The 12,293-nt window shown below is 35.6% G+C and overlaps 1 protein-coding gene across 8 annotated transcripts; it reads left to right on the top strand.

Moving 5' to 3' along the window:
• The first annotated feature begins 1,234 nt into the window (after positions 1-1,234).
• On the top strand, positions 1,235-11,163 carry MRPL42 (mitochondrial ribosomal protein L42). Of its 8 annotated transcripts, none has more exons than XM_060694626.2 (7): positions 1,448-1,473; positions 2,837-3,004; positions 3,773-3,844; positions 5,598-5,676; positions 6,917-7,001; positions 7,922-8,082; positions 10,781-11,163. In XM_060694626.2, the coding sequence occupies exons 3-7, from the start codon at positions 3,778-3,780 to the stop codon at positions 10,824-10,826; spliced, it is 438 nt and encodes a 145-aa protein (XP_060550609.1). In that variant the 5' UTR covers positions 1,448-1,473; positions 2,837-3,004; positions 3,773-3,777; the 3' UTR covers positions 10,827-11,163. The 8 variants fall into 8 exon arrangements, with proteins under 8 accessions (XP_034259731.1, XP_034259733.1, XP_060550609.1 ...); XM_087873995.1 differs by having other exon boundaries at positions 1,449-1,473; positions 2,939-3,004; positions 5,613-5,676; XM_034403841.3 differs by having other exon boundaries at positions 1,451-1,473; positions 5,613-5,676.
• The last annotated feature ends 1,130 nt before the right edge of the window (positions 11,164-12,293 follow it).

Here is a 12,293-nt window from a genome sequence, read left to right as displayed (position 1 = left end):
GTTCTGAATTTGGAGGACTTTTTCATTGTGGATCCTATGATGTTCACCTATGATCCAACAGATCACAAAACAGACTTAAATTAAATGAACCTTGTCGCCTACATCGATTTTCAGGCTCTAAGTTTTCCCAAACTAAGATGCTAAGAATGGATCTTGCAGATGCCTAGAATTTATATATTTTACAATGGCACCATGTCTTTCTCCAAATGTAGAAACACAAGTCAAGAAATGAACTTACACTTTACCTACCAGGGTAGAAGGGCTTTAAGCCCATCAAATATATTTTTGTTTAAGTTAGAGCCTCCAGCCAAAACCAGTTATAGAATTATCTACTTGGAATTAAAGAACAAGCAGTTAGATCTGAACACAAGCATGTGTTATTGCTTTGTATTACATTGACTTGAGCTCACACTTACAAACATTTGTTTCTAGGACCCAGTTATTAAGTGCTTTCCCCCCCCCCCCCATTCCATTGGGTGGAAAATATCACTTGCTGATTTCACACATAGAATTAACCACAGTGTTAAATGGTTCAGTAAATCATAGTTGATCTAGTTTACACACAATTACCTCAATTTAGCCATTACAATTTTAGTCTATATTATTCTAGCAATTCAAATTATACTGTTAATGTATTCAGTAAACTGTTATCATGAATTAGTATCTTCATAATCATAAGTTTATTTGTCAAGCATATATAAGATAGCAGGTAAAAGTATAAACATAATTTGAATACATGAAAAGAGTAAGTAAAAAGGAATATTAGGACAGGGACGGCACCCTGGTGCGCTTATGCACGCCCCTTACAGACCTCTTAGGCATGGGGTGAGGTCAACAGTAGACAGTTTAAGGTTAAAGTTTTGGGGGTTTGGGGAAGAAACAATAGAGTCAGGTAGTGCATTCCAGGCATTGACCACTCTTGTTACTGAAGTCATATTTTCTGCAATCGAGTTTGGAACGGTTTACCTTGAGTTTGTATCTATTATTTGCTCGTGTATTGTTGCGGTTGAAGCTGAAGTAGTCACTGACAGGAAGGACATTGTGGCAGATAATTATGTGATTATAGCCATGATTTTCTATTATTACTGTCAAATAACTAGAAATCAGACACTTCAGCGGTATACTAGAACTACCCTACTTTCTGAAGTTGTCCAGAGTTTCAGGTAGGAATCATTCCCAGTCCTACCCGATGTCACGCGAGATTGGACTGTTCTATTTTCACACACCATGCCACGCAAACCAGACTATGATTATGAAAGAAGGAAGGAAAGTTTGCGCTGATAAACTATGAAAACGAAACTAATCGGAAAGACTCCTGTGCTAAGATCTATCATTACACACTTGGATGCTACCAATTGGACAGTCTTCTCATCCGAACTACATTTCCCAATGTCCTTTGGTGAATCTTGAGGGGTTCCCGGAAGTTGTTCCGAGAATTCGTCTACGTCATAGAGATCCGGTGTCCTCTGTTTGGTAAGCGTTTCTGCGTTATTTCTTTTCCCTGGATTAGATTTTTGGCTGTCTGGTCACGTCCTCTTGTCCTGTCGCAAAAGTTCCGCCCTCATATAGAAACTTTAGCTTATGCCGTTTAAATAATGTAGTTGGGCACTTCTGGTATCTGATATTCTCCACGTGTTAGACTGCAGCTTCCACTCTTCTCATCCTAGTTGAATCTCCCATTCTATGGCACTCGTAGTCCAACACAATTTACCACTCAGAGTCGCTGGGAGTCTAGCGGCATATAAATTAAATGATTAATTAGCACAAAATTTGGTGACTAAATTAGGTCATTTTTTTTACCCCAAATGATTGGTAAATACTGACTAGAATCAAGTAAAATCAGCAAAATGAGAGCAATAACTCCTAGCAGACAGGTCGTTATTTCTGCCTTCTCTGTTGTGTAAGCCAACTTCTTATAAAGACTAATTGCATAGGAATTTACAATATGTAGGTTATTATCGTAGACTTAACTGAATTTAAATATCATTTTAAGTGTAACACCATTACAACCCTATAATTCATAATATACCTGCTTGTGAATTTAATGGTTTAATTCTAAACCAGTTCATAGTATATGAGAATTTCAAATGATACTACTCTCCAAGCTAAATGGATGGCAATAAGAGTCAGAATTTTTACATTTCCCACAGATACTATATGGAACTATCTTCCTAAAATATTTGCCTAATGACGCTTTTTTCTCTTTTCAGTGTTGGCTTAAAATCCTTTTTTAAAAAAAAACATGTCTATTTTAAAATACTAAAGTGGCATTTTAACTTTTATTATTTGTTCATGCATTATATTAATAACATTAGTTTGTTTAAATAACTTTAAAAGCCATATTGGAATAAAGATGCAGAGAGAGCCAGTTGTGTAGCTGGACTGTTAACAGCTTCTAGTCCTCCCCTCTGCCAGCTTCTAGTCCTCCCCTAGGCATGGCAACCAGCTGAATGACTTTGGGCCAGTCATCTCCTGTCAGCCTAATTAACAATGACAAGCTGGCTGAAAAACAAAACCCCATGTCACACCATGCATTGATAAGAATTAGGCAATGTAAAACAAGTGCATCCTGCAAATAACTGGGACAAATACTAAGAACAAGGGTGAATGTACAGGAATTGAGGGGGTGGTGATAGAAATATGTTGAAAAGCAGTCAAGTTGTGTTAATTCTGCTTAGCTTTGGGGCTGGTGAAAGACTACTAGAGACTTGAGCACTCATTTAAAGCCACACCATGGCATCAATAGCTGTTGCATTCAAGTAATATTTTGATAAAGAACACATTTGTTATTAATATCTTCTGCCTATTATTTTCTTTTTTAACTTTTCTTTTATAGTTTGGCCTAGTAGTTAAGATACTAGCCTTGAAAAGGGGGAGAGTGTCCCACTTTAACCATTAAAGCCGATTTGGTTACTTTAGACCAATCGTTCTTTCTCAGCCCAGGTGGAACCACATAGGGTCATTGTTGTGAGGAAAATAAGAGGAGGAAGGAGTACTGTATTAGGTATGTTCACCACCTTGAGTTATTTATAAACATAAAGATAGAATTAAATAAAATAAAAATCATTTTAATGCTTTTTTATAATTATTATATAATGGTTTTAGATGATGACTGTTTTATATATTCACTGTTTTACTGGATTCTTGTATGCAGTCACTTTTCATGAGATGAACAGATATATAAATTTGATTAATAAAAGTTAAATTTATATGATAGGCATACAAATACTGCTATACTAAATGAGGGACAATTTTTGACTGTTCATTACAAAAAGACTAAATAGAACTGTTTAAAATTAAGGGGAAAACAGTTATTGAGTGCTTTATATAACTTGGTTTCTCCTTATTTTTGCAATATCCTAATTCTACCTTGGAAATGTGCGGCTTTCAAGCAGTGCTTCTCAGCTTTGGCAATTTCCAAGTATGTGGACTTCAGATCCAACATTCCATAATCAATATGGCCATTGATGGTAATTCTGGGAACTGAAGTCCACATACCTGGAAATTTTTAAGGTTGGTTTAGAGGACTATGACTAATGAAATAATCAATAATGACTGTGAATATGAAGAAGTTCCCACCTATGAAATTAAAATAATGAATTCTCAGGCAGTGATTACACTTTGTATTGTTAATTGCTCCCTAGTAATGCATGGAACAGCTGTTGAAATACTGGAGTAATTGTTATTGACTTAACATATTTAAGCTAATGAGCTGACTTTCAAACAAGAATGAAACCTGAATTGATTTCTCCAAATTCCACTCTTTGACCAGCTACCATGGCCACAGCCTCAAGGAAGTCTGTTTTGCATTTGGCAACTTTCATCAGGAAGCCTTTGCTAACTGGTAAGCACTGTGCATTCTCTGTGTTACTAGCTAATTGGATACTAGAATACTGCTTCTTTGTGGCCAGGAGAATAGTGACCTTACATTAGAAATCAACAGCCCATTTCAATCTTTCTGAAAAAATGAACATTATGTCAGATATTGGCCATGGATAATCCTCCATGTGGTGGCCTTCCTTTGCTCAAGAGACAAGGATGTTGCCACCATAAAACTATGTTACTTGGCTTGGGTAGGAATAGAAAGAATTGACTTCAATGTAAAATTGATTAAGCCCTTTTCTATTCAGTAATAGTATTCAGTTTATGCAAGAAGAAACAGTTCTATTTTTCTGATCTTTGCTTGGTTGTCAATGTCTTTACAGGTAGTCCTTGACTTATGACCATTCACTTAACAACTGTTTATGTTGTCAACATAACAAAAGTTATGACAGTACTAAAATAAGTGACTTACAATCATCACAATCTCCCTGTGGTCACATGATCAACCTTTGGGCATTTGGGAAGTGGCACATATTTATGAGGCTTTCAGTGTCCCATGGTTACATGATTACCACTTGCAACTTTCCCATGGGATTTCCACAAGTAAAATCAATAGGATAAAGCCAAATTTGCTTAACAACTGCATGATTCCCTTAATGACCATGGGCTAAAAAGGTAAAACTGTGTAAGATTCATTTAACAACCACTTTACTTAGCAACAGAATTTCCAGTGTTAGTTGTGATTGTAAATTGACTACCTACTGTATATTCATGGATAAGGAAATATAATGGTATTTTGAGTGATAAGAAATATAAATTCCCAGGAGGAACAAATAATGCAGCTTCACTGGCAACTGGGGATAGCAGATGAGCAGAAAAAGAACTTTGTTGGCAGGGGTGAAATGTAAAATTTGTTACTACAGATTCTGTGGGCATGGCTTGGTGTGTGTGTGGGGGGGGGGTAATGTGACTGGGTGGGCGTGGCCAACTTTTTTTATTTTAACTTTTCAAAGCATTTTTTTCTGCAAATGCAAAAAAATGCTTTGAAAAGCCTCTGCCGATCAAGAACACAACTAGGATCATCAGAGCCTTTTCAAAGCATTTTTTTAACCACCTCTTCCGCTGAAGAGGTTGCAGAAAAAAATGCTTTAAAAGTCTCTGAGATCCCAGCTGAGCCACGCGATCATCAGAGGTTTTTTTTTTTACTTTTAAAAGCATTTTTTCGGCGGAAGAAGTTGTAGAAAAAATGCTTTTAAAAGTAAAAAAAAAAAGCCTCTGATGATCGTGTGGCTCAGCTGGCCATGGTGGGGGGGGCGCGCACAGGGATTTTTGCTACCGGTTCTCCGAACCACCCGCCGCCATCGCTACCGGATCGGGCTTGGATTTCCAATGTATGTAGTCTTGCCTTAAATGTCCATGAACATTTATATCCCTTCCCCATCTCACCCTTTTCTGTATGTTCTAAATCAGCCCTCCTCGGTTCCCATTATTCTAAGGTACCAAAACTGAGGATTATAAGAATTCTAATCCAAAATATTGGAGAACACCAAGTTGGATAAAACTGCCCTATAGAAGTCCTTTTGCTTTTTCTTTCAAAGTTGCAATTTGATTTAAAGTTTTGAACAGTGAAACAACTGGATTTATGCTAGAGTGAAAACCCCTAAATTTATCATCAACCCCTAGATTAGCACTACATTATATAACCTTGGTGGTATTTTCATTCCCACAGTGTTAAGAGACTGACAGTCTGGTGTGTATTCTGTTATACTATTTAGCTCCTGTATTTGCAGATGCAGCAGTATTTCATGCCTGTCCCAAATCTACATATTCACCACTTCCTGATGACTATAACTGGCAAGTATTAACTATTCTACATGTTATCACTATTAATTTACAAAGACTGTTAGATGCTAACGTTTGTACTGAATGGGCTGGTAATTGAGTTTCATACGGTATGCCATCACGATATCCCCAGTACACTGCAACTCCCTTGTCTTATGTGTGGGTTGAAGACAAATGCAAAAACTGGTGTGTGCCTTTGTTTTAAACTAACCAGCCTGATACATTGATTAGGTTTAACTAATTAATAATGTATATTATTTTAATTTCTAAACAGATAAGAATAGCAGCTTTTTCATAAAGGTTATTTAAACAGTGAAATAACTATCGACTAGGACTGCAAATCCTGCAAAAGAATTATTCACAATATGTGGAAGAGCATACAAAGCACATGTCTTTTTTTTTTGTTCTGTAAACTGCTTCAGCTGTTTCTGCATGTATACTGTTATTTAATTATGAAAGAGAGGTGCTATTTGCAGAGTTTCTAGAAGTTGGTTCACAAAAAAATTCTCTAGCCTTTCTGCAAATTTATATATTAGGGACAGAATATAAACAGGCCTGGTAGAGCCAGTATGGTCCAGTTTGCAAGCTAACATACTATTACCATATCTCCTGAACTGAAATATACTGTATATTGTTCTGAAGCAACTCAAGAGTGCTGGGAAATTTGGCTAGAAAACTGACACAAGTGCCAAAAAATCTTGAATAATCCTTCAAATGTTTTATACACAATTGATCTCCATTTTTAGTTATATTACTGTAGAAGTACCAAATACTTACTTTCATTAAGTTTTCAAAGAAATATTGAATCATCTTGTTCTTTGTGTTATTTCCATCATATTGCGGGGTACACAATTTTGCATTTACCCACCACTTTGTCTGCAGCATCAGTGGGGCATATGCCTCTGGCTATCATGTCTTCATGCAGGCAGTTCATCCGTCCCACAGAAATATTGAATATGGGCGTTTAAAATTTTGTTGTCTTTAGATTACAAATACCAGTTTTAGCTCCTATGCAGTTTATGTATTGCATGTTTGCTTGTTTGGTTTTTTTATGTTTATTAAAATACTTTGTTATTGAATATATTTTGGCAATTTTTAATCTTGTGTCTTTTAGTTAAATATTTTACAGTTTATGGGTGTCATTCAAAATAATTACTGTTTAGTATATTTTCCATAAATTTTAATTAAAGCATTATCTCCAATGCCATCTTCTTAAAATGGCAGGAATGTTGACGTCTGCTTTATTTTCTAGCAAAGTTGAACTTGCTATGACATCAGATGGAAAGACAATTGTTTGCTATCACCCTTCAGTGGATATTCCATATGAACATACAAAAGTAAGTTACTGAAAATTGTATCTTCCTGAAAATTGTTACTAGGCCTAGGTAATCTTCCTCATATATATGTTGTTGGGTATTATACCATAATATAACTGTGATTTACAAAGTAAGATCATAAAAGGTAAATACAGGAGGTAGCAAAATTACATTAATGGATTACCTCAGATACTTTGAGCTACCTTCAAATAGATGACAAAAATACATTCAGGTCACATAATGGGAAAATGGTGTCCTGGTAATCTCAGTACTATTTAGAAGAAGTACAATATTGACTTTAACCTTAAATATTGTTGAGGATCATTTTAAAGGTGTAAATGCTTTCATTGATTATGGATTACCTAGAGTACAGTTGTAGAAGCTCCCTCTCTAAAGTTTGGAGTCAGTGATTCTAATATTGGTTGGAATAACATTTAGACAATACTTTTATTTCACACACAGTTATCTTATGAATTCAGTGCCACAAAATATGTAATTATTGACTATCATAGATTAAAGGGAGTAGGCAAGGACGATAAGCAAGTCTTCCAGATTTAAAAGCAGCATATTGCTGGATATACGTGGTTATGGAGGGAAACAGTGAGAAAGTCAGCACTGTCTTTATGCTTTGCAGGTAAACCTCCTGGAGAAATATGGCTGCCTGTTGATGGAAACAGGATGCTAGGCTAACTATACACACTAAGAAAAGTCTTGTAAAAAGTCCTTGTATTAAGATCTTATTAGAAATGCTTTTTACAAAACTTTCCTTGGTGTATATTAGTATTAATAGTTTTGCTGTCTTGTATTCCTAGCCTCTATTAACTGTACTACAGTCAAATAGTGCCAGCTCATCTAGGTGTGTAGTGTTAGTAAATGGAATCTCTTTGGAGAAATAAACTTTTAGTTGTATTTCTTAATTTGGATAACATATACTTTGACAGCCCATTCCACAACTAGACCCTGTGACCTATAAAGAAGAAACACATGAACAAGTCCTGAAATCTAAATTAGAAGAAAAGGAAGATTACAAGGATGAGCCCACAATTGAGGCACTTAGTAAAATGTTTTACACAACCAAACATCGCTGGTATCCTGTGGGACAGTAAGTATTTCTGAAGGTATCAATTGTAAAATTAAAATGGGATGAATTACAATACTTCAGGTTCTTTCCTGGTGCATAACTCAGTTGAACTTCATCACAGGTTTGGTCTGCATTTATTGACTTATTAGGGTTCAAGGATTCAACCCTTAGGTTTATATATTCTATGGAAATGATAGAGAAGTGTTTGGAGTTTGCATGGGTAGAGTGTTTCTCTCCTACTCATTAAGGCAGCCAGATTTTTTTTTTTTCTGTGTGAGCCTGGAACACACACAGCACTCATAGTTCCTCACATTTCTGTCCTTCTGATTACCCTATAGGTAGATTAAGGAGGTTGAATGAGTTTCCATGGCTGAGGGTGAATCTGAACTATTTCTATGGTCTTAGTCCAGCACCTTAACCACTGCACCAAAACTGAAAATAACTGCATATGCATCTTGGATGAAAAGTACACTACATTGGCTCAAGAAATGTTCTTACCAAATGTCTAAATGCTGAAGAAAATTGGGAACATGTTATGCTGAGTAAACATTTATATCAGCAGTACTTCTGACATTTAGATTCAAGACTTAATTAACTGTTTTTAGAAGTTAAACCAGTGGTGAAATGTAAAATTTGTTACTACCGGTTCTGTGGGCATGGCTTGGTGGTGGTGGGCTAATGTGACTTGGTGGGCGTGGCCAACTTTTTTTTTTTTTCATCAGAGGCTTTTAAAAGCATTTTTTCTACATCATCTTCGGTCAAAAAGGTTATAGAAAAAATGCTTTTAAAAGCCTCTGACAATCCCAGCTGAGCCGCACGATCATCAGAGGCTTTTTTTTTTTACTTTTAAAAGCATTTTTTCGGCCAGAGGTTGTAGAAAAAATGTTTTTAAAAGTAAAAAAAACAACCTCTGATGATCGTGCGGCTCAGCTGGGCATGGAGGGGGTGCAGGAATTTTTGCTTGAATTTTAGCTATCGCTACTGGATCGGGTGATCCAGTCCGAACTGGGAGCATTTCACCCCTGAGTTAAACCATGCCATTCGTTGCTCTTTCTTCTAATTCAAAGGTGTTTTTTTTTTTTTAAAGGTACAAAATTATTTGCCTTTACTAAAGCCGTGTACCTTTCTTTGGATTCAGAAAGTCTGGCTACTGTTCTGCATTTTCTAAAATGTAGGAGGACTATGTTGTGCAAATACTTTGCTTTTTATTTCTTTTCAGATCTTGGAATTCTCTTAGGAATGTGATAACCTCATAGAAAATGTGCATGCAGTTCTTTTCTTCCTAAGAGTTACATTTGCCTAGGAATAGCTTCACTAGCAAATTTTGTGAGAAATATATTCTGGAGAATGTTTAGTTTTACATCTAAAGTTCCAGACTGGAACTAAAAATAAATATTTATGATTTATTGCTTAGTGGACCATTTTGCTCCATAAGCAACTGGGTCAATAAATACCTGTCGATGAAATTGCTTCCCAGTGGAAGTAGTGAAAAAGTATCATGTGACTAGGGCCTGTACTTCCTTGAGAGGTTGATACACCTGTAGCCCAGTTGATGAGCGTCAGATGCATTTTAAATGTCTTGGTGTCAATCAGTGGTGGGTTGCCCCTGGTTCGCACCGGTTCTATAGAACCGGTATTAAAACCGGCGGGAGGCTCTGCCCACCGACCCCGACATCACCAAAATGCTTCTGCGCTTGCGCAGAAGAGCACGCTCGCTTCGCTCACATGCGCGCACAGCCCCGTTGCAAACTGGTAGTAAAGGTAAGTAGAACCCACCCCTGGTGTCAATCATATGCTCTTAAAGCAATATACAGTTTTAGATGAGACATAGTTTGAGGAAGTTTTAGGTGTGTCATGGATTTCTATTGTGTGCAAGAAAGATCAAGAAGGTACTGAATAGGATGTATTCATATTGTACTTTTATGCTTAGAATGAGCAAGGTTCCTGTCAGGCCCTCAGAATTTAAAAAAAGACACTTGGTGATTCATCAAGCAGATTTCTTTATTATTCACTACCTCTAGACAGAATCTTGCCAAACTAAAGCACTGTGCTATACAAACCTATACTCTGGGAACTATTAGGAGGGGCTCTCTTCATTCTCTTTCTCTCACACAAACTATCTGAATTGAGTTGTCTCTTAACTCCTTTGGAATGCACAGCCTCCCTTGTAGGACTCTGGATCGGTACAATCCACCACAATTCCCTTTGAATTTGGTACCACAGTTTTTTTTTTAAAAAAAAAACTAATTTAGTATTGACATGGAAGTCTAACTTTAACAACATAACCAGAAAGAGAGATAACAGAATTCCATTATCTAGAAAGTCTAGAAATAACTAGGAAAATCTGGTTCCTTTTTTCCTACCAGAAATTTAGGTGAAAGTAGGAATAGTGCTGGGTACGCTTTGGTGAACCTCTGCCCCTGTGAATGTTCCAAGCAGTGTTCAGATTTTAAAAATATTTGGAATCCTTCTACAGCTGGGAGTTACTTTTGCCCTTGAACCAAAACAATAGAAGATTTGTTACATGATTGAAGAAACTGCACAAAACATGGTTTAATTATTGGATAAATAGAACATGTCTACAGTCTTCTTTTATAAAGATAATGTTTTCAAACATAACTGTTAATAACGCTCCTAATCTCTTAAAAAACAAGTATTTAAATTACTTGGTGTCTGAGATACTAACTTAATATATCTTCTGGGTTTTTTTCTCATTTAGGTATCACACTAGACGCAAGAAAACCAATACTTCCAAAGACCGATGAAATTACATTTGTCTTTACCATCATGGAAAACTTTCTGTAGTTGGAGTATTCATTTCTAACTAAATCCTTGTCAATTTCTGTAGATAATTTGTAGAATCAAGGGATTCTGATTTATAAAATCTTAAGGATATTCAAAATAGAAGTTTTATTCCCAAATATTGCTAGCTGTGTTGAATTGGTATGTGAACCACCAGAGGGCACTACTGTACAAGAATTTAGATTTACTATACTTTTTTGAGAGGGGGAGAATCTGTGGGTGTGGGCATGTAAGAGAATATGTTAACAATATGCAGCCAAAACCAGAATAAAAACTAAATAATAAACTTTATGAAAAGTATCTTGAGGACCTTTGTTTCTTCTTACCCCATTGAAAATTATTTTCTGTTCCTATAAAAATAATGACCAGAGTTTCTATTCCAGAAACTTCTGTAAGATTGTCAGAATCAAAATGACAAAAAACAATTATACAGTATAAATGTAGCCTGCTATGGGCCACACATAGGATTTGGTTCACAGAGTGTAAAAACTAACACAAATTAAAAGAATAGGAAGAAAGTACAAGTGCAGAAAAGAAAGAAAAGGAGAAAATAGAAAACTAAGGATAAAAAATAAATAAAATGACATCACAAGAATAAACATTTTACTAACTTATTATCTCTTAAAATACAAATGATCTTTTTCCATATCCCGTCCCTTACCTATATACAAATCCATAAAGCACCATCATTACACTCCTGGTGTCAGCAAAAGTCCATGTTTGTCCCTTGACAAGAGATTCTTCAAAACTTTAACAAGCGTCTTTTGTAAATTCAATATAGGAAAATTACCTATATTGGTTTATTGTTTCTATTTTGGTTTATTATTTCTATATCCTTTTAATTATTAAAACAGCTGGTTTCTTTTATAGATCTAAAGTAATATCTTTTTACATCTTGTTCTTGTAGCCCATCATTTGAAAATCCACTTTCAACTCTGTCAGGCAGAACTTGTTCTTCCATAACATCTTTTAAGTACAGTCTCTCAGACGTCTCTGTTGACAGTATTAACATCAGAATCCTTTTTCCCCCCCCCAAAAAAATACCTTCAATATGTCCAATGTTAGAATATTTTGTTCCATTCTGTAATTCTAGTCAAGTTCATGTCTTGTCTTTTCATTGTAATCTTTGAATTCCTTGTGTCCAATTTTTAAAATCTTATTCTATTTTTTTTTAAATCAAGCATTTTTCCACAGGAAGAGTTCTTTACAATTCCAAAATCTTATTTCAAATTCACCTGGACTTTAGTCCATTTGTAACTTTTAAAATTTTAATCACCCTTTTCCTGCTTATTCAAAAATTTTTGAAGTTAGTAGTTAAAACTTTCTTTTGCTAAAGATTGAAGGGAAACTCACTGCATGCTGTCAAAGTCATCAATACAAAGATTTCTAATAGTTGAAAACTTCTTTGAGCCTAATTATAGCTTATTTCC

The sequence above is a fragment of the Pantherophis guttatus genome, chromosome 7 (assembly GCF_059756535.1).
Source record: "Pantherophis guttatus breed Tessera chromosome 7, ASM5975653v1, whole genome shotgun sequence".
Taxonomy (NCBI): domain Eukaryota; kingdom Metazoa; phylum Chordata; class Lepidosauria; order Squamata; family Colubridae; genus Pantherophis; species Pantherophis guttatus.
This window is presented reverse-complemented; position numbering and strand designations above follow the sequence as displayed.

What these genes read in the sequence shown, in the direction of transcription:
- MRPL42 (XM_034403840.3), top strand. Translation starts at nt 3,778, where the DNA reads ATGGCCACAGCCTCAAGGAAGTCTGTTTTGCATTTGGCAACTTTCATC. An exon ending in CTTCCTGATGACTATAACTG is followed by an intron (nt 5,677 to 6,916) that starts GCAAGTATTAAC and finishes TTTATTTTCTAG; the next exon opens with CAAAGTTGAACTTGCTATGA. An exon ending in CGCTGGTATCCTGTGGGACA is followed by an intron (nt 8,083 to 10,780) that starts GTAAGTATTTCT and finishes TTTCTCATTTAG; the next exon opens with GTATCACACTAGACGCAAGA.